The 22,236-nt window shown below is 48.8% G+C and overlaps 1 protein-coding gene across 5 annotated transcripts in view; it reads right to left on the reverse strand.

Annotated features, from left to right (window-relative positions):
- Positions 1-22,236, reverse strand: part of unc13c (unc-13 homolog C (C. elegans)) — a 794,870-nt gene that overhangs the window by 678,731 nt on the left and 93,903 nt on the right. For all 5 annotated transcript variants that reach the window (XM_085968794.1, XM_085968796.1, XM_085968795.1 and 2 more), the window contains exons 6-7: positions 11,153-11,226; positions 519-594 (exon numbers count right to left, since the gene is read on the reverse strand). In XM_085968794.1, the coding sequence (XP_085824920.1) occupies positions 519-594; positions 11,153-11,226 (150 nt within the window). The remainder of the gene's footprint in view (positions 1-518; positions 595-11,152; positions 11,227-22,236) is intronic.

Genomic DNA, 22,236 nt, shown 5'->3' on the forward strand with positions numbered 1-22,236 from the left:
TTATTAATGGGCTATTTGAGCCAATTACAATATTTTCTTCACAGATATTTTCTACGCTTTTGGCCTACAGATGAATGGGAGGCATAACATTTTTAATTGTATGAAAATATTATATGCAGAGGGAGTCTGACCATCAGGATCTCTTTTTAAAAGTAACCATTTAAATAGAGTTAAAATCAGCTACAAAAGGGCTTTTATTTTTTTTCTGTTGATTCTGTGTGTCATATACTGACGATACCACTGCAGAATGGCTTTGAGGAGTTACCAAACTCAAGGATAAACCTGAATTAACATCCACGCTGTTGAAGCTGGAGTACCAACACGCTCAGATTAAATAAATCTTCCAAGTCCGTAAACACCATTTTGGTAGCAGAACTCAATATTTATAATAAACTGAAGTCAACAGGTGTGCAATTAAAGCAAAATTTTCTGCAACACTTTTGATTTTTTAATTGGAGGGCCTTGATGGTAAGATTTCCTCAGGAAGGTTTATGTTATGCCTATTGCAATGTACTTACAATTTTGAAGAACAGGTAAAGATGACTGGACTTGGCCAGGATAACTTTTAGAATGGATATCATTTCCAGTGGTTTCCTGGAAAGGGAAAGAGAGATTATTAAAAAAAATACCTTCACTCGAGCCTTCACATACTCACCAACCCTCGTAACAAACGAGCCCTGGTCTCAGCTAAATCCTTTTGTAATTATAAATGTGGGTACACTGTAGGATAACAGGATATGAACGCGTAATGCGTTTGTCTGAAATTCCTCTCTCCACTATTTTAAATATTTGAATAACACTGTGTGAATAGCAAATAAACTAATTCCAGACAAACTTGTTAAAGCATGCGTGTGCTGTTATCTCTCAGTGCAATTTCAAGGCTAATCAACATCACAAAAATCAGATTATCCGGTCATTATCACATTGCTGTTTGTGGGAGCTTGCTGTGCGCAAATTAGCAGCCACGTTTCCCACATTACAAGTGACTACGCTTCAAAAGAAGTGCTTCATTGGCTGTAAAGTCAATTGGGATGTCCAGTGCTCGAGAAAGGCGCTATACAAATGCAAGTCTTTCTTTTAATGAGAACTACTTAGCTAGTTCTCACTAATTTGTTTTAACAAGGTTTTCCTGTGTCTTAAGTATAATATTCATACAAGTAGAGAAATACACCCAAGATCACACAGGATATCCAGACAAATTTTGAAATAAATTCTTGCAGGTAGCAAGACACGCACAAAAGTGGAGGCTGCAATGTGTGCTGTTAAGATGATACCCCGAATGACAGCAAATTAATATCCTGCTTGTGTGTGTGTTGCTAAATTCTCTTGAGACCAGATTATGCCCTGGACCACAGAAAAAACTCTGCAATACATTGGAATTTACAACAACCACCCCTCACAAACCCGCCCCCCCACACACAAACACACCCCACCCTCACAAACACCTCACCACCCCCCGACACAAACACCCCACCCCCCCACTCTCACAAACGCCCCCACCCCCCCACCCCTCACAAACCCGCCCCCCCACACACAAACACCCCACCCCCCCACTCTCACAAACACCCCCACCCCCTCACACACACACACCCCACCCTCACAAACACCTCACCACCCCCACCAACACCCCCACCCCCTCACACACACCCCCACCCCCTCACACACACACCCCCCCACCCTCACAAACACCCCCACCCACCCTCACAAACACCCCCACCCCCTCACACACAAACACACCCCACCCCCCACCCTCACAAACACCCCCACCCCCACCCCCCTCACACACACCCCCACCCCCCTCACACACACCCCCACCCCCCTCACACACACCCCCACCCCCTCACACACACCCCCACCCCCCTCACACACACCCCCACCCCCTCACACACACCCCCACCCCCCTCACACACACCCCCACCCCCTCACACACACCCCCACCCCCCTCACACACAAACACACCCCACCCTCACAAACACACCCACCCCCTCACACACACCCCCACCCCCTCACACACACCCCCACCCCCCTCACACACACACCCACCCCCTCACACACAAACACACCCCACCCTCACAAACACACCCCACCCCCCCACACACACCCCCACCCCCTCACACACACCCCGCCCCCTCACACACACCCCCACCCCCTCACACACACACCCCCCACTCTCACAAACACCCCACCCCCTCACACACAAACACACCCCACCCCCCACCCTCACAAACACCCCCACCCCCACCCCCTCACACACACCCCCACCCCCTCACACACAAACACATCCCACCCTCACAAACACCTCACCAGCCCCCCACACAAACACCCCGCCCCCTCACAAACACCCCCACCCCCCTCACACACAAACACCCTGCCCCCCTCAAAAACACCCCACCCCCCTCACACACACCCCCACCCTCACCCCATCACAAACACCCCCACCCCCCCTCACACACACCCCCACCCCCTCACACACAAACACACCCCACCCTCACAAACACCCCCACCCTCACAAACACCTCACCATCCCCCCACACAAACACCCCCACCCCCTCACACACACACCCCCCACCCTCACAAACACCCCCACCCCCTCACACACAAACACACCCCACCCCCCACCCTCACAAACACACCCCACCCCCCACCCTCACAAACACCCCCACCCCCACCCCCTCACAAACACACCCCACCCTCACAAACACCTCACCACCCCCCCACACAAACACCCCGCCCCCTCACAAACACCCCCACCCCCTCACACACAAACACCCTGCCCCCTCACAAACACCCCCACCCCCCTCACACACAAACACCCTGCCCCCTCACACACACCCCCACACCCCTCACACACACCCCCACCCCCTCACAAACACACCCCACCCTCACAAACACCTCACCACCACCCCACACAAACACCCCGCCCCCTCACAAACACCCCCACCCCCCCTCACACACAAACACCCCACCCCCTCACAAACACCCTGCCCTCCCTCACACACAAACACCCCACCCCCACACACAAACACCCCACCCCCCCTCACACACAAACACCCCACCCCCCCTCACAAACACCCCCTCACAAACACCCCCTCACAAGCACCCCGCCCCCCTCACACACAAACATCCCACCCCCCCTCACACACTAACACCCCACCCCCCCTCACACACTAACACCACACCCCCCCTCACACACTAACACCCCCACCCCCTCACACACTAACACCCCACCCCCTCACACACTAACACCCCACCCCCCCTCACACACTAACACCCCACCCCCCCACACACTAACACCCCACCCCCCCCTCACACACTAACACCCCACCCCCCTCACACACTAACACCCCGCCCCCCCCACACACAAACACCCCACCCCCCCCACACACTAACACCCCACCCCCCTCACACACTAACACCCCACCCCCCTCACACACTAACACCCCGCCCCCCCCACACACAAACACCCCACCCCCCCCACACACTAACACCCCACCCCCCTCACACACTAACACCCCACCCCCCTCACACACTAACACCCCACCCCCACCACTAACACCCCACCCCCCCCACACACAAACACCCCACCCCCCCTCACACACTAACACCCCACCCCCCTCGCAAACACCCCCCTCACACACTAACACCCCCACCACAAACACCCCACCCCCCCACACACTAACGCCCAGCCCCCCCTCACACACTAACACCCCCACCACAAACACCCCACCCCCCCACACACAAACACCCCACCCCCCCTCACACACTAACACCCCACCCCCCTCGCAAACACCCCCCTCACACACTAACACCCCACCCCCCCACCACAAACACCCCCCTCACAAACACCCAGCCCCCCCTCACACACACTAACACCCAGCCCCCCCACACACTAACACCCCACCCAGCCCCCCCCTCACAAACACCCACCCCCTCACACACAAACACCCAGCCCCCCCTCACAAACACCCCACCCCCCCACACCCCACCCCCCCTCACAAACACCCAGCCCCCCCTCACACAAATTCCAAAACGTCAACACTTCTCACAAATTTCAAAAGGTTATCGATTGTCATTAAAATTTCAGGGTGGAGGGAGAGTTCTGGGACCAAAGGTAAACCTGCTTAGAGTGATGCCATGATTTAAGAGTTCTACATGAGGCAAACATGAGCAGTTTCAACCCAGGGTCTTAAAGCAGAGGAGAGTGGCACGAAACTGTATGTAATTTAACATAATTTGACCTAAAATTGTCACCCTTGTTCAGAGACATCATAAGAAAGTCCTGTGCTAGAAATAGAAAAATTACACTGAGCATTCGTGAGGTTGAGAATAAGACACTTTTTCTAAGCAAGAATAGATGATGCTCTTGGGAATTCAGAAGAAACTTCTTTATCCAGAGTGATGAGAATGTGGAACTCGCGACCAAAGGGAGTGGTTGAAGCGAAGAGTATGGATGCATTTAAGGGGTGGTTAGACAAGCATTTGAGGGAGAAGGGAATCGAGGGTTCTGCTGATAGAGTTAGATGAAGAAAGACAGGAGGAGGCTCGAGTGGAGCATAAACGCCGGTATGGACTAGTTGGGTCGAAAGGCCTGTTTCTGTGCTGTATATCCTATGTAATCCACTTTACACATACCCAAACTTCTTTTGAACTAGGGGTTCAACAGTTTGCCAAAATGGAAAAATGCCCCATTGCATGGCACGGACATCGCTCACCTGAACAAGTACAAAACTTTCACTTAACAACATTACATATTTCATGATCAATAGTTGCTTAAATCTTGAAAGGACTTCTTTGTAACACCGAGCTGTAAACAAATTAGGAGTCATTTCACAATTCTCTGGTAAAGTTGTTACAAATGCACTTAATAAAATGAATTGCTGTACTGCTAATAGCAGGATGGAGGCAGGAATGACAACAGTTTAAAAATGAAGAATGAATTTGACAATTTTCTACTTTCAATTACTCCTACATGAACAACAACTTGTATTTATATAGTGCATTTAGCGTACTAACACATTCCAATGGGGCTTCACAGGTGCGTTATCAGACAACATTTGACACAGACCCACAAAGAGATATTAGGACAGGTGATCAAAAGCTTGGTCAAAGAGGTGGGTTTTAAGGAGCGTCTTAACAGAGGAGAGAGGTGGAGCAGTTTAGGAAGAGAATTGCAGAGCTTAGTGCCCAGGTAGCTGAAGGCACGGCCACCAGTGCTGGTGTGATGGAAATCTGAGATGCACAAGAGGCCAGAACTGGAGGAATGCATATTTCTCCGAGGGTTGTAGGGCTGGAGGAGGTGACAGAGACAGGAAGGGCCGAGGCCATGGAGGGATTTGAACACTAGGATGAGAATTTTAAATTTGAGGCGTTGCCGGAGCAGGTGCCAATGTAGGTCAGTGAGCACAGGGGTGGGTGGGATTTGGTGCGAGTTAGGATACTGGCAGCAGAGTTTTGAATGAACCGAAGTTTGCGGAGGATGGAAGGCTGGAGGCCGGCCAGGAGAGCACTGGAATAATCGAGTCTGGGGGTAACAAAAGCATGGATGAGTGTTACAGCAGCAGATGGACTGAGGCAGTAGCAGAGATGGGCTATATTACGGAGGTGCAAGTAGGCAGTCTTAGTGATGGAGAGGATATGGGGTCAGAAACTCAACTCGGATTCAAATAGGACACAGAGGTTGCAAACAGTCTGGTTCAGCCTCAGACAATGGCCAGGGAGGGGGATGGAGTCGGGGGCTAGGAAACAGAGTTTCTGGAGTACATACATAATGACACACAAGTTTATTTTGTATTATATACACACACACACTCTTTCATTTTAGGCTCCAGCAATGATATATCAATAGGAACGAATTCATTATGTATTACTGCAGTTATTGTCTCTGGTGCCATGATACTGCAAAGGAGATACAGTAAATGAACCCGTGCCAAAACAAAATTTATTGTATAACTAAAATGCTGTCTTTGCTGTAAAGAACATTCTCACTGTGAAAATGCCTTTGTGTAAATATTATCTACTCAGAATAAATGTTGTGGCATACGTCTAAATTTTCTGTACAAGCTACAGGAATCAATACAGATGATAACAATGACTAAGTATGGGTTTTGAACAATTCCCCATCTAGAGCGTACAAATTTAAACATCTTGAATTGTCTGCAATGGTAATATCTCTTGTACAGAACAAATGGGTTATTGGTTTATGTTGAAGTGAGAGGTATTACCATACAATACAGAACAATTTATAACAAAGTCTTTATGCATTGCAGAGTCAAAGTTTTCCAACTGCTACTTAGAAGCATCGTTCACAAAAACGATTAAAGCACTCATAAAGCCACAGTCCTTTGTTGATGATCATGCAGTCATCACGATCTCCAGGAGACCAGAAAGATAAATTGCGTAATTAGGAAGTACTGTGACTGAACAATGGCACTTGCAAGAACCACAGCGCTGTTACAGCATTTGAGCATTCCATCTGATTATCGTCTGAGGCATGAAAGAGGAAAATCTGCCCCTGTGGCGTACCGATCAAAGAAAGCCGATAAGCTCCTGTCTGCCAGCTCCAACCACGCCGTCACCCCCGACCTGGCCTCCGCAGCGTCGGCACGCGCTCCACCCTCTATCGCGCGGCCACACAGCTTGGCCACGAGGCCCCCCAGGCCCCCACGTCCCCCAAGCCCTCCGACCCAGGGCTACTGCTGCTTCCATATCCGGTTCGGCGCATGGGCACGCTGCTGCAGCCATCCCTGCACGTTTCCAACTGCCCCCACACCGGCCTACACGATGGCCGTGGGGCAAGCAGGCGCGCTGCTGTACATTACGGTCAGCGTCTCCGGACGCCGTTTCCTATGCGACATGGGCGCGCAGTGCAGCATCATCTCCGCGTCCGCCCTTGAGATCCAGCGAGGCGGCCGCGGCCCTGCGCTGGCTGCCGCCAACGGCACCGACATCCGGACGTACGGCACCCGTACCGTCACCATCGACCTCGCAGGCCGCCGCTACCACTGGGAGTTTATCACTGCCAAGGTGCTCTCCCCGCTCCTCGGTGCGGATTTCCTGTGCGCCCACGGCCTGTTGGTCGACATGCCTCAGCGCCGCCTCGTGGACATGAACACCATGTCACCTATCCCGGGCGCCATGGCCCCCCCCCAACCCGCCGAAATGGCGTGGCAGTGCCGCGCCCGCTCAACAGACGACTACTCAGCACTCCTGGCTGATTTCCCAGCCCTCAGCAACCTGACCTTCTCCGCGAAGGTTGCTAAGCACGGGGTAGAACACTTCATCCCCACCACAGGCCCACCGGTGTATGCCCACGCCCGCAGGCTGGACCCGGCCAAGCTGGAGATCGCGCGGGCCGAGTTCGCCACAATGGAACAGCTCGGCATCATCCGCCGCTCCAACAGCCCCTGGGCCTCCCCACACCACATAGTCACCAAACCCGACGGGGGATGGCGCCCCTGCGGGGACTACCGGCGCCTAAACGACGCCACCACGCCGGATCAGTACCCCATACCGCACATTCAAGACTTCTCGGCTAGACTGACCGGCCGCTCAGTCTTCTCTAAAGTCGACCTGGTGCGCGGTTACCATCAGGTGCCAGTCCACCCCACGGACGTTCCCAAGACGGCCATAATCACCCCTTTTGGGCTATTCGAGTTCCTCCGAATGCCCTTCGGCCTCAAAAACGCAGCCCAGGCCTTCCAGCGGCTCATGGACTCGGTCCTCCGGGACCTGAAGTTCCTCTTTGTCTACCTGGATGACATCCTGGTAGCTAGTTCCTCCAAGCAGGAACAACATCGAGCACCTCCGCACCCTGTTCCAGCGGCTCAGTGAGCACGGGCTCATCATCAGCCCAGCCAAGTGCCAATTCGGCCTCAGCAGGATCGAATTCCTCGGCCACCACATCACGCAGGATGGAGCCATTCCCCTGCCCGCCAAGGTGCAAGCCGTCCAGCAGTTCCCCCGGCCTACCACCATCAAAGGCCTCCAGGAGTTCTTGGGGATGATCAACTTTTACAACCGCTTCATTCCCGGAGCGGCCTCCCTCATGCGGCCCCTATACGAAGCCCTCCGGGGTAAGAAAGACAGAATGGCGATCGAGTGGTCGGCGGACATGTTGACGGCTTTCGACTCGACCAAAAAGGCGCTCACCGACACCACCATGCTTGCTCACCCACAGCCCAACGCCAGGGTGGCCCTCACCACGGACGCTTCCGACCACGCGGTCGGCGCCGTGTACGAACAGTGGGTCGACGGGGCCTGGCAACCGCTGGCCTTTTTCAGCCGCCAACTGCGCCCCCCCGGAGGCCAAATACAGCGCCTTTGACCGCGAGCTCCTCGCACTGTACCTGGCAGTCTGCCATTTTAGATTTCTTCTGGAAGCCCGCCCCTTCACTGCGTTTGTCGACCACAAACCCCTGACATTCGCGATGGCGAAATCTGCGGACCCGTGGTTAGCCAGGCAACAACGCCAGCTCGCCGCGGTGTCCGAATTCACCACGGACATCCGGCACGTCTCCGGTCGAGACAACGTGGTGGCCGACTGCCTATCCCGCCCCGCCGTCCACGGCGCCCACCTGGCAGTGGACTATGCTCAACTGGCAGCGGAGCAACGCACCGACCCCGATCTGCTCTCCGCACCCACAACCCTCCCAGGGCTGCGACTGACCGACGTCGCCTGCGGCCCGTCCGCCATCACAGTCAAATGCGACACCTCCTTGGCGCAACCCCGCCCCGTAGTCCCGGCGTCCTGGCGAAAACGGGTGTTCGACATCGTCCACGGCCTCTCACACCCCGGCACCCACGCGTCCATTAGATTGGTGGCCAACCGATTTGTCTGGCGCGGCCTGCGCAAAGATGTGCACGTCTGGTCCAGATCCTGCATAGCTTGCCAGTGTGCCAAAATCCACCAGCACGTCAAAGCCCCACTCGAGGAGTTCACCGTGCCAGAAAGAAGGTTCGACCACGTTCACATCGACCTCGTCGGCCCCCTGCCGCCACCACAAGGTCACACGCACCTGCTGACAATCGTGGACCGTACCACCCGCTGGCCCGAGGCCATTCCACTGACGTCCACCACCACCGCCGACATCGCGAGGGCGTTCATCAGTACCTGGGTCGCTCGGTTCGGCGTCCCCTCCGACATGACGTCGGATAGAGGCCCGCAGTTCACCTCTGATCCGTGGGCCGCCATCGCCTGAAACCGCGGGGTGGCCGTTCACCGCACCACAGCTTACCACCCCCAAGCCAACGGACTGTGCGAGCAATTCCACAGGTCCATGAAGGCATCCCTCTGCACCAGCCTCGAGGACGAGGCTTGGATCGACCGCCTCCCGTGGGTGCTACTCAGCCTACGCTCCGCGGTCAAGGAAGACCTGCAAGCCTCGGCGGCAGAACTCGTGTACGGCCAGCCGCTGCGCATACCCGGAGAGTTCCTGCCCACCGCCATGACCCCCTGGTCGGCTGACCAGCAACGCCGCGCTTTCGCCAACCGAGCACAACTGTTTGCTCTAGTACCCACCGGCTGGCACGGCGAACCAGCAACCCGCGTACCACCTAGCCTGCACATGGCCAAATTTGTTTTCGTGCGCCATGACGCCCACCGAGGACCTCTACGGCCCCCATACGATGGACCCTACAAGGTACGCCAGACGGGGAACAAGTTCTTCCTCCTCGAAGTGGGCGGTAGAACTGACAAGGTGTCGGTCGACCGGCTCAAGCTGGCGCACCTAGAGCCCGATGAACCCGTTCAAGTGGGCCAACCCCCACCGCGGAGCAGACCGCCTAAGAGCCCGACGCGTCCGACCGCCCCGCTCCCGACACCAACCGCCAAGAGCCGTTCCGGCCGTGCCATCAAGCCGCCGCGCCGGTTCGTACACTCCCTACTAGCGGATTCTGGGGGGAGCTGTGTGGCGTACCGATCACAGAACGGACACAATCCGCTTTCCAGTCCGTAGACTATAAATCAGGCGTCATGCCTTTAACAAGGATCACACCTTTAAGAAACTCGATCTGCAACATAGTTAAGCCCAGAGCGGGGGAGGAGGAGTCGAAGCTGTGCACTGATGAAAGGCAGTCGGACTTGGTGCAGGCTCTGACTCCATTTTGTGTTCAGCATGCAGCCTCAACAATTAAACCTTTTCTGTTGAACCTCTCCGAGTTCAGTATTTTTTGCTAGGAGTACGTAGACTCCTACACCCCATTGTATGAGAGCACTGCAAGAGGTACACCCAGGACTAACATTAATGCTCAGTCCCCCGAGTGGCATGATAATCAGCCTTTGGAACCAAACTTTGATTAGAGGCACAGGGAAACATGCAAATTCAGATTATAAATGGAAAACAGACAAGAAATAAAAATTGTAAAATAAAAGTTAAAATAGCAAATACAAAAATAACCAGGGATTGTAGCGAGAATGGGCTGAGAGAGGAGAGGCAGCAAGTGGTTATGATTTTGAAACTTTTGTTCAGAATTTTTCAGTGTTACTTATTACAATAACGTTACTTCTGCCATTAGCAGTAGTATTACTGTAATATATAGGGATTTTTTTTTAAGTGTTAAGCTGCATCAGTAGCCTACAAATTACCAATAAGATTGAGCAGCTGAAGATATGATTAAAATGAGTGCTGATGATGAGACTTTCAGGCCACCTTTGCATTACAGTGTGCTTATCACATCAACCTTGGCCACAGCGGCAGAAAAGCTGGTTGGCATATGAAGAGGGACTGCTTTCTCTGGAGGTACTGAGACCCACCTGAAGAGTCATTTTCACCAGACCTTTGGAGGCAGTAATACCACCTTAGCAATGCAAATACTACTGGACGCAGAAGCTGGCGAGTTTCCTGATCGCTGTGATATGTACAGATTTCTCTCTGCCTTGGCAAAAAGTTCAGCGGTCAACAAAAAAATTGTAACTTCCGAAACAATATCATGTGCACAATCATGTACAAGCACAGCTGTTTTGTTTTTCTGGTGCTGCGTAATTCAGCCTTCAATAGAAATGCAGAGTTGCGACCTCAGCATATTCCACTGCACCAGTAATAATAAATATGCCTTCACTACTTTCCTCTCGTACACAGGGATATTACAAATTATGTAAATTCACGTTTCTACATTTCAGGTAATACGATCACTACTCGTGACAGAAGATGCGTACCTGCTCAGCTTCCAGTTGTGCATTTATACTTCGAAGATGTTCTATTAAGTACTGAGCCTCATCCTCTGGGATTTCTGACAAATAAAACAGGAATCACATTATTTTCATTTGTAGAACAATCACACACCTGCACAAACTAGCTATGAAGAGTCACTGTGCTTAATTCGGAGATCATTCAAATAATATCAATAGAAAGCCCAAATCCCTCAATAACCGCATCCACCATTTAATGTACAAATATTAAGGAAAAGATATTCTCCATAATTATGACAAATTATTAAATGCCATGATTGTCACAGTAAATTTAAATCATTCTGGATTGGAATCTTATACTTGGAGATGTGAAGGAGTATTATTATTTCTGTTAATATCCAAATTTCAGAATGTAATTTTGCCAAACTAAAAGGGACTGTGTGGAAGCAAGTCTAATAGGTCTCTAGTTGCCCTCATCTCTGTTGTCTCTCTTTGAATATGGGCATGTTAGCTTATTTTAAATCTACTCATACCTCACCAATGTCCAGTAACTCTCTCAATGATTGTTAGTGCCTCCCAAATCTCCAGACTTTGTGGCAAGCAACATCTATCCCCGAGGACTCTCGAACTTGCATCTTATTTATTAATTTAAAGTCCTTGATTTTGCTTAGGTTCTCTCTGTTTGGAGAGGGCAATTTGCTCATGTCTTCCTTTGTGAACACTTGCAGAGAGCAATAATTCAAAATATTTACTATTTTTTTGTTAATTCTCAGTTTTGAGCCCTTAACATTTTGGGGGCTTTTGACTGCCCCGTTACTGTTGTATTACTGAAAGAATTTGTTTTACTGTTGCATCTGTGCACCCTTATAAACATGTTCCTGCATTTTCTTATATACATCCTAGTGAACCCCTTCCTTTTATCCTTGCAGGATTTGTAGAGGTAATTTTTCTTTTTATCTCACTTTAACTGTGATTGTTAATCGATTTAGTCTCAAGCTTGTTTATTGAGCTTGTTTTAGAAATGTATTTATTCTATATGCTCAGTATTATACCTTTGAAGGGGTTGCACTTGTGCTCTAATTAGGTGACTTGGATAACCTACCTAATCTATTTGCTTTCATGGTTTCCTCATTTCTTTGAGTTTAGTCATTTTAAATTTGTACTGACTCCTTTGTCTTAAGTATATCGAACTCCCAGATCAAGTGGAACTTGGATCATTCTGTAGTGACTGTCATCCAGCAGATCTATTATCTCCATTTCCTGCATGTTGTCCGGGCCACTGTTGAATACCAGACCAGGATGAGATACAACCAGTTGTGGCTCCTTTCATCACAGGGTCACAGTCATTGCATTACATGTACCAACTCTGACTTTAAGCCGCTTGTGTTTTCTCAGCTAATATTTGGCTGATTGAAGTCTCTCATTAAAATAACTTTCCATTATTGGCAATTTCTAACTCAATCAAATAAAACTTCCAGGCCTAGAAATTGAGTGGGCTTAGCGCCCATTTTGCGGCGCTAGAGGGCATTGCGCTGGACTTACAGCCGGTTTTGAAATTGACTAGGGCCCAACATCGGCGTTACACCGGTAGCGCTGCGCCGGCACCGATGACGTCATCGGTGTGCGCAGCGTCCCGGTTGCCGTGGTGACGGGCCCCAGCGCCGAAATTCAGTTGCGGCCGCCTCGCCCGTGGCAGCCGCAACTAAGACTCTGGCAACAGAGTCTTGCACGACTTTGCGCCGGCGCATAAAGGTGGAGCGGCGGCCGGCCGCTTTCCCGCCAGCCGCCTGCCCGCACCTCCCTTCCCGGACTCCCCCACCCCCCCCCCCGCGGAACAGATGCTTCTCGGCTGCGAGCCCGGCACTTCCCCGAGGTGCCGGGCTCATTTTTGTGAAGATTTTACCGGCCAGCGGGCGGGTGCAGGCAGCTCCTCCTTAACTGAAGGAGGAGGCCTGCACTTCCCGAGCCTGCCGCACCGCATCGGGCGCCGCAGCACCGGAATAGCGCCGCAATGCGGCACGTAGCGCCAGTTTTCAGGCGCAAACAGCCTTCAGTAGCGCCGGCAGCCGTTTGGGCGCGGCGCTACTGAATTTTTGGCGCGCACAGCGCGACTTAGCACCGGCGCTAAATTTCCGGCGTTAAGCCCCGGCGCAGCGCAAACTCAATTTCTAGGCCCCAATCTTTAATATTTTTACTGTTGATCTGCTTTACAGTTTTCAAAATACAGGAAACTCTCTTTTTACCGGCACCTAAATAACCGGAAATCTCTCTTAACCAGCAAAATTCAGGAGTAGGTTCAGGTAAATTTTACTTCATATTAGTGGCCGTGTAACCGGGGTTCCTGCACCTGTTGCCATGCAACAGGGACGCCTGGATCTGTGGCCGTGTAACCGGGGTTCCTGCACCTGTTGCCATGCAACAGGGACGCCTGGATCTGTGGCCATGTAACCGGGGTTCCTGCACCTGTTGCCATGCAACAGGGATGCCTGGAACTATGGCCGTGTACGGGGCTCTCGTACCTTAGTAAGTATACCTCTCTGTAATCCGGACTTTTTGATCAATTGGCAGCACGCCGGTCCCGTCGGTGCCGGATAAAAAAGAGTTTCCTGTACAACAATATTCAGCCACATAATTTCAAAGCCAATTATGTAAATCTACTATGCCAAATATTATAAAGTGAATTAATGGTACTGTTACACTATCAGATCAGTAGCTGCACATAATCATTAGATATTGGTATCAGCTCAGCTGCTTATTACGGGTCTGGTCAGGTAAAGCGAATCTCCGAATGTGTGTGAGCATACATGTGTCAACCTTTGCTCTCCGCCACCCAAATACTGCCTGCATTTGAATCTTCGTGCAGAGTCAACTAGGCGCAACGTTCCCGCTAAGCTGCGCGGCCGCGTAGCGGTCTGGAGGTCCGGCGCACGCCGCTCGCCGACTCTTGCATTGAAGAAGCCGCATAGCCAGTTAAAGGGCCCACGCAGGGGGACAAAAATTAAAGAGAACATTGCACCCAGCTCTTCATTCAAAAACAAGTTCTCAAAATGGTCCGTCGAACCACCTGGGAGCTCACTGTGCATCATACAGTTATACTGCCGTGTGTGCAAAGTTGATGCAATGCAAGACACCACCTCCTCACACAACTTCTGTTAAACTGAATCTGGGCTGAGGGTGCTGCAGTTACACTCCAAATTTTATGTTGCTAAGAAACCAAAACCAATTATGTATGACAATTGCTGTGTCATGCATGTGCGGTGTAAGCAATGCTAGTGCAAACCACAAATATATTTTGCAAGTACATATAATTCAAGAAACACTGGGATTTGCTTTTGTTCATTAGTATAACTTCTTAAAGGTCTAATTTGATTCTATCTAACCCAAAATGTTTTAATAAAAGTTATGCAAATGAATATTTATAGGTAAACGTAGCCTCAAAGTCAGAAAATGGAGGATGAGCAGACAGTTTAGATTCAACTACTGTACTTCACACAGGAGTCCCTGCACCAGAAATCATTTTGTTGCTACAAAGATTGATTTTCACTCAGACAGTATTGCACAGCGAGGAAGTAATTCACCGTGCCAAATTTAATTACTGCAGTTAACACTGCCTAAGCTTGCACATGAAAAGTGGCCTAAGGACTAAGATACCAAAGAGCTACTAGCTGTGCTAGCAAGCTGTGTTCGCTGTGGCTGGCTCAGTGGAAACGCTCTCGTCTCGTCTCCGAGTCAGAAGGTCATGAGTTCAAGTCCCGCGCCAGAGGCTTCAGCACAAAATCTAGGCCGACACTCCAGTGCACTATCGAGGGGGTGCTGCACTGTCGGAGGTGCCGTCTTTCAGATGAGACGTTAAGCCGAGGCCCCGTCTGCTCTTTCAGGTGGACGCAAAAGATTCCGTTGGAACTATTTCAAAGAAGAGCAGTGGAGTTATTCCCAGCCAGTATTTATCCTTCAACCAACATCACTAAAAAACAAATTATCTGGTCCCCATCACACCAACTGCGCATTTCCTACACTATAACAGTGACTACACATTAAAAGTACTCCATTGGCTGAAAAGCGCACTGGAATGTCCTGAGGTTGTAAAAGGCGCTATATAAATGCAATTCTTTCTACTGGTGCCAGTGTAGGAACATAGGTAAAGGAGCAGGCCATTCAGGTCCTCGAGTCTGCTCCGCCATTCAATTAGATCATGGCTGATCTATACCTCAACTCTGCCTTAGCTCCGTATCACCTGATGTCTTAACTTGAAGCTCCAATTGACACAGCAGCCACTGCCTTTTTGGGGGGGGGGGGAGAATTCCAGATTTCTACTACCCTTTGTGAGGGAAAAAATGCTTCGTGATTTCCCTCATAAGTGGCCTAGCTAACTTTATTATGTGCCCTTGATCTTGATACTCCCATCAAAGGAAATAGATCCCCTGTATCTAATCGATCAAATCATTTTAACATTTTAAACACCTCAATCAGATCACCCCTCATTCTTCTATACTCGAGGGAACACAAGACAAGTTTATGCAACTTGCCCTCATAAGTTAACCCTCTAAGCCCTGGTGTCATTCTGGTGAATCTGCGCTGCATCCCTTCCAAGGACAATATACCCCTCCTTGAGATGCAGTGCCCAAAACTGAATGCAGTGCTCCAGATGGGGTCTGACCACGGCTCTGTACAACTGAAGTATAATTTCCTCCCCTTTATAATCCAGCCCCCTCGAGATAAAGGCCAAAATTCCATTAGCCTTTTTGATTGCATTTTATACCTGTCTACTAGCTCTAAATGATTTGTGTAAATGTACCCTGGTAATAGTCACTACACTGAAGAGAGCAGAGAAAACTGGAGGAAGAGAACATTCTACCACATTATGAAACTGTACATTAAAACACCCAACACCATTCTACTGTCATACAATTCCACAAAGTATGCATAGACACCAGAAACTGAATTCATAAAGCACAATGTGAAGAACTCAGATGCACCAACCTATTCTATCAAGTTTGATTCTAATGTCCTTTCTTTGTTGCTGAACTTAGAAGTATATATTGTAAAAGCAAAATACTGCAATGATGGAAATCTGAAATAAAAACAGAAAATGCTGGAAATACTCAGCAGGTCAGGCAGCATCGGTGGAGAGAGAAACCGAGTTAACGTTTCAGGTCGATGAGGTTTTATCAGAAGCATATTGTGTTTCTTAATTCCACATCTGGTTATTAACTTGGATTAATCTTCAATACTGGAGTGCATATTCATTCAGTGTTTTAAAAAAAATCTGTCACTGATTGGAGAGCCTGTATTTGCAGAGAAAAAGAATGAAAGGAGGAATGAAATGGGGAAATAGGGAAAGAAAAGTAAAATGAAGGTATTGATGTGGTTGATGGCAATCCAGTAAAGGCAGTAATCTCAGGATTGCTACCAGTGCCACATGATAGTCAGAGTAGAAATAGAAGGATATTTCAGATGAATACGTGGCTAGAGGAATGGTGCAAGGGGGAGGGATTTAAATTCCTGGGACATTTAAACCGGTTCTGGGGGAAGTGGGACCAGTACAAACTGGATGGTTTGCACCTGGGCAGGACTGGAACCGATGTCCTAGGGGGAGTGTTTGCTAGTGCTGTTGCGGAGGGTTTAAACTAAAATGGCAGGGGGTTGGGAACCTGTGCAGGGAGACAGAGAAAAGGGAAACAAGGATAGAAGCAAAAGACAGGAAGGAGAAAAGCAAAAGTGGCAGTCAGAGAAATCAAGGGTTTAAATCAAACATGGCCACAGTAAATAATAATTCTAAAAGGTATAAGAGTGTTAAAAAAAAAAAAAGCCTGAAGGCTTTGTGTCTTAATGCGAGGAGCATTCATAATAAGGTGGATGAATTAGCTGCGCAAATAGATGTAAACGGATATGATATAATTGGGATTACGGAGACATGGCTCCAGGGTGACCAAGGCTGGGAATTCAACATCCAGGGGTATTCAATATTCAGGAAAGATAGGCAAAAAGGAAAAGGAGATGGGGTAGCATTGCTAGTTAAAGAGGAGATTAACACAATAGTAAGGAAGGATATTAGCTCTGAAGATGTGGAATTTGTATGGGTAGAGTTGAGAAATAGCAAGGGGTAGAAAATGTTAATGGGAGTTGTATACAGACCCCCAAACAGTAATGCGGAGGTTGGGGATGGCATTAAACGGGAAATTAGAGATGCGTGCAATAAGGGCACAGCAGTTATCATGGGTGACTTTAATCTACATATAGATTGGGCTAACCAAATTAGTAACAATACTGTGGTGGAGGAATTCCTGGAGCGTATACGGGATGGTTTCCTGGACCAATATGTCGAGGAACTGTTAAGTCTGTGTGTTATATTGAGAATTACTACACAGACCACAAGAGTAAATGTTAACAGGTCTTTACTAGTCGAAGGTCAGGGCGGAACTGCCCAATAAATCATTACACAGCACTTATATACCGGTGTGGTCACCACCGGTATTACAGTATACAGCAGCCAAGATAAAGTAGTGCAACTCTTAAAATAGTTCTCTTAAAGGTGGAATGGTTCTCTTAAAGGTGGAACGGTTACATACACTACAGGAACCAACTAGAGATCAGGCCATCTTAGACTGGGTATTATGTAATGAGAAAGGATTAATTAGCAATCTTGTTGTGCGAGGCCCCTTGGAGTGGAGCGACCATAATATGATCGAATTCTTCATTAGATGGAGAGTGAAGTATTTGACTCAGAGACTAGGGTCCTGAATTTAAATAAAGGAAACTACGATGGTATGAGGCGCAAGTTGGCTAGGATGGATTGGGGAATGTTACTTAAAGGGTTGATGGTGGATAGGCAATGGCAAACATTTAAAGATTGCATGGATGAACTACAGAATTTGTTCATCCTTGTTTGGCATAAAAATAAAAGAAAGAAGGTGACTCAACCATGGCTAACAAGGGAAATTAGGGATAGCATAAGATCTAAGGAGTGGACATATAAATTGGCCATAAAAAGCAGCAACCCTGAGGATTGGGAGCAGTTTAGACTTCAACAAAGGAGGACAAAAGGATTAATTAAGAGGGGGAAAATAGAATGAGAGTAAGCTTGCAGGGAACATAAAAATGGACTGTAAAAGCTTCTATAGATATGTGAAGAGAAAAAGATTGGCGAAGTCAAGCATAGGTCCCTTGCAGTCAGAATCAGGGGAATTTATAATGGGGAACAAAGAAATGGCAGACCAATTAAATACAAACTTTGGTTCTGCCTTCACATAGGAGGACACAAATAACCTCCCAGAGATGTCGGCGAACATAGGGTCCAATGAGAGGGAGGAACTGAATGAAATCAGTATTTGTCGGGAAATGGTGTTAGGGAAATTGATGGGATCGAAGGCCGATAAATCCACAGGGCCTGATAATCTACATCCTAGGGTACTTAAGGAAGTGGCCCGAGAAATAGTGGGTGCATTGCTGGTCATCTTCCAAAATTCTATAGAATCTGGAACAGTTCCCATAGATTGGAGGGTAGCTAATGTAACCCCACTATTAAAAAAAGGTGGTAGAGAGAAAATGGGGAATTATAGACCGGTAAGCTTGACATCGGTAGTGGGGAAAATGCTAGAGTCCATTATAAAAGATGTAATAGCAGAGCACTTGGAAAACAGTGACAGGATCGGACAAAGTCAACATGGATTTACAAAAGGTGAATCGTGCTTGACTAATCTAGTGGAAATTTTTGTGGATGTAACTGGTAGAATAGATAACGGTGAACCAGTGGATGTGGTGTATTTGGACCTTCAGAAGGCTTTTGATAAGGTCCCGCATAAGAGATTAGCATGTAAATTTAAAGCACATGGGATTGGGGGTAAGGTACTGCCTTGGATAAAGAACTGATTGGCAGACAGGAAGCAAAGAGTTGGAATAAACGGGTCTTTTTCTGAGTGGCAGGCAGCGACTAGTGGGGCATCGCAGGGATTGGTGCTAGGACCCCAGCTATTCATAATATATATTAATGATCTAGACGAGGGAACTAGATGTAATATCTCCAAGTTTGCAGACGACATAAAGCTGGGTGGGCGTGTGTGCTGTGAGGATGCCGAGAAACTCCAGGATGATTTGGACAGGTTGGGTGATTGGGCAGATGCATGGCAGATGCAGTATAATGTGGATAAATGCGAGGTTATCCACTTTAGTGGCAAAAACAGGAAGGCAGATTATTATCTGAACGGCAATAGATTGGGAGAAGGGGAAGTGCAACCAGACCTGGGTGTCCTTGTGCACCAGTCGCTGAAGGTAAGCATGCAGGTGCAGCAGGCAGTTAAGAAGGCAAATGGTATGTTGTCCTTCATAGCGAGAGGATTCGAGTACAGGAGCAAGGATGTCTTGCTGCAGTTGTACAGGGCCTTGGTGAGACCACACCTTGAGTATTGTGTGCAGTTTTGCTCGCCTTATCTGAGGAAGGATGTTCTTGCCATGGAGGGAGTGCAGTGAAGATTCACCAGACTGCTACCTGGGATGGCAGGAATGACGTATGAGGAGAGATTGGGTCGATTGGGCTTATATTCGCTGAAGTTTAGAAGAATGAGAGGGGATCTCATTGAAACTTATAAAATTCTAACAGGACTAGACAGACTAGATGTAGGAAGGATGTTCCCGATGGCGGGGGAGTCCAGAACCAGGGGTCACAGTCTAAAGATAAGGGGTAAGCCATTTAGGACAGAGATGAGGAGGAATTTCTTCACCCAGAGAGTGGTGAACCTGTGAAATTCTCTACCACACAAGGCAGTAGAGGCCAATTCATTAAATATATTCAAGAAGGAGTTTGATATATTTCTTAAGGCTAAAGGGATCAAGGGATCAAGGGATATGGGGAGAAAGCAGGGACAGGGTACTGAATTTGGATGATCAGCCATGATCTCATTAAATGGCGGAGCAGGCTCGAGGGGCCGAATGGCCTACTCCTGCTCCTATCTTCTATGTTTCTAAAGAGGCTCCCAGCTACATTCCCAAATCATGGCCTTTGTTACTTTGAGACTTTTGACCATTATTCCACAGAAAAGATTTGGGGAGAATTATTTTAATACTTTTTTTTTTAAGTGAAGTGTAATAGCACAAATAAAGAAAAAGGCACCTTGACAAAAGGTGGTTAATATGTTAATGAAGGTTGTCTTCCCTAAAAACTGTAGACAATAAGAAATTCATAAGTTTGTTTCAGCAATCGATAAGCAACTCACACCCAAAGTCGTTGGTCCCTTTCCAGCTATGGGTAGAGGAAGATAAAACACAGACATTGACACAGGCAGGGAGCCAAATTCACTTAACGCTGCAAAGGCAATCAGGTTTCCAAAAAGAGAAAGCTTCAACAGCTTTTATAAAGACCAACAGGTTAGAATTAATGGAGGACATTTAGAAGTCATCTTGTTTAATTAATAAGGTCCATTGATGTGGGGAAGCATGGAGTAATCTTTATTTTGTATTATTACACAAAGTTAAGGGGGACATTTTTAACTGCCTCAACCCAGCATAAATAGGGTGCTAGCAACCTGAAAATTGTGTTAAGTCGCTTACTGCCCCATCTACGCTGGGTAGAGTCTTGAGAGGGTGAAACGGAGAGTCCACAGTGCCCGCCTGTTTCAGGCCACTTGTAATATACAAATCGGAGTCTGATGACATACATAGGGCCTCAATTGCCATTTTTATGTACAAATGGACAGAATGTGCTCCGCCAACGCTCCACCCATTTGTACCAGCATTGAGTGGCATAACCAGTAGTCCTTAAAGGGACCACTGGAGTCAGTTCATAAAATGGCGACGAGAAATTTTTACCTTTTATTTTGGTGGAGCCAGGAAGAGCAAGAACCTCCTGACGTAATAAAACTCACTACGCACTTGGTTTGAGTATAAAGCAAGGTTTTAATCAACTTGTTTCATAACATGGAGGTCTAGTTGTACTTCACTAGTTCCTGTCTTACAAAATATCCCTGGAAAGCTGGGCCCACGCCCGAGTATTTATACTCCTTGGACGGCGCCACCAGCTGGCCGTCCAGCATTATTTCATGAGTAGATTCTTTATGATGATGAGATTTATGACACCTCCCACAAAACTGCACCAGCCCTTTCTTTTAAAAATTAGTTCCTGGGATGTGGGCGTTGCTGGCAAGGCCAGCATTTGTTGCCCATTCCTAATTGCCCTCGCGAAGGTGGTGGTGAGCCACCTTCTTGAACCACTGTAGGCTGCATGTTGAAGATACTCCCACAATGCTGTTAGGGAGGGAGTTCCAGGATTTTGACCCAGCGACTATGAAGGAACAACGATATATTTCCAAGTCAGGATGGTGTGTGATTGGAGAGGAACTTGGAGGTGATGGCGTTCCTATGCGCCTGCTGTCTTTATCCTTCTAGGTGGTAGAGATCGCGGGTTTGGGAGGTGCTGTCGAAGAAGCCTTGGCGAGTTGCTGCAGTGCATCTTGTAGATGGTACACACTGCAGCCACGGTGTGCTGGTGGTGGAGGGGGTGAATGTTTAAGGTGTTGGATGGGATGCCAATCGAGCGGACTGCTTTGTCTTGAATGGTGTCAAGCTTCTTGAGTGTTGTTGGAGCTGCACATATCCAGGCAAGTGGAGAGTATTCCATCACACTCCTGACTTGTGCCTTGTAGATGGTGGAAAGGCTTTGGGGAGTCAGGAGATGAGACACTCACCGCAGAATAGCCAGCCTCTGACCTGCTCTTGCAACCACAGTATTTATGTGGCTGGTCCAGTTAAGTTTCTGGTCAATGGCGACCCCCCAGAATGTTGATGGTGGGGGATTCGGTGATGGTAATGCCGTTGAATATCAAGGGGTGGTGGTTAGACTCTCTCTTGTTGGAGATAGTCAGTGCCTGGCACTTGTGTGGCACAAATGTTACTTGCCACTTATCAGCCCAAGCCTGAATGTCATCCAGGTCTTGCTGCATGCGGGCATGGACTGCTTCATTAGCTGAGGAGTTGTGAATGGAACTGAACACTGTGCAAACATCAAACATCCCCACTTCTGACTTGACCTTATGATGGAGGGAAGGTCATTGATGAAGCAGCTGAAGATGATTGGGCCCCAGACACTGCCCTGAGGTGCTCCTGCAGTGATTCCTGGGGCT

This window comes from Somniosus microcephalus, chromosome 27, assembly GCF_052327205.1.
Source record: "Somniosus microcephalus isolate GS21.2 chromosome 27, FLI_Smic_1.0, whole genome shotgun sequence".
Lineage (NCBI taxonomy): Eukaryota > Metazoa > Chordata > Chondrichthyes > Squaliformes > Somniosidae > Somniosus > Somniosus microcephalus.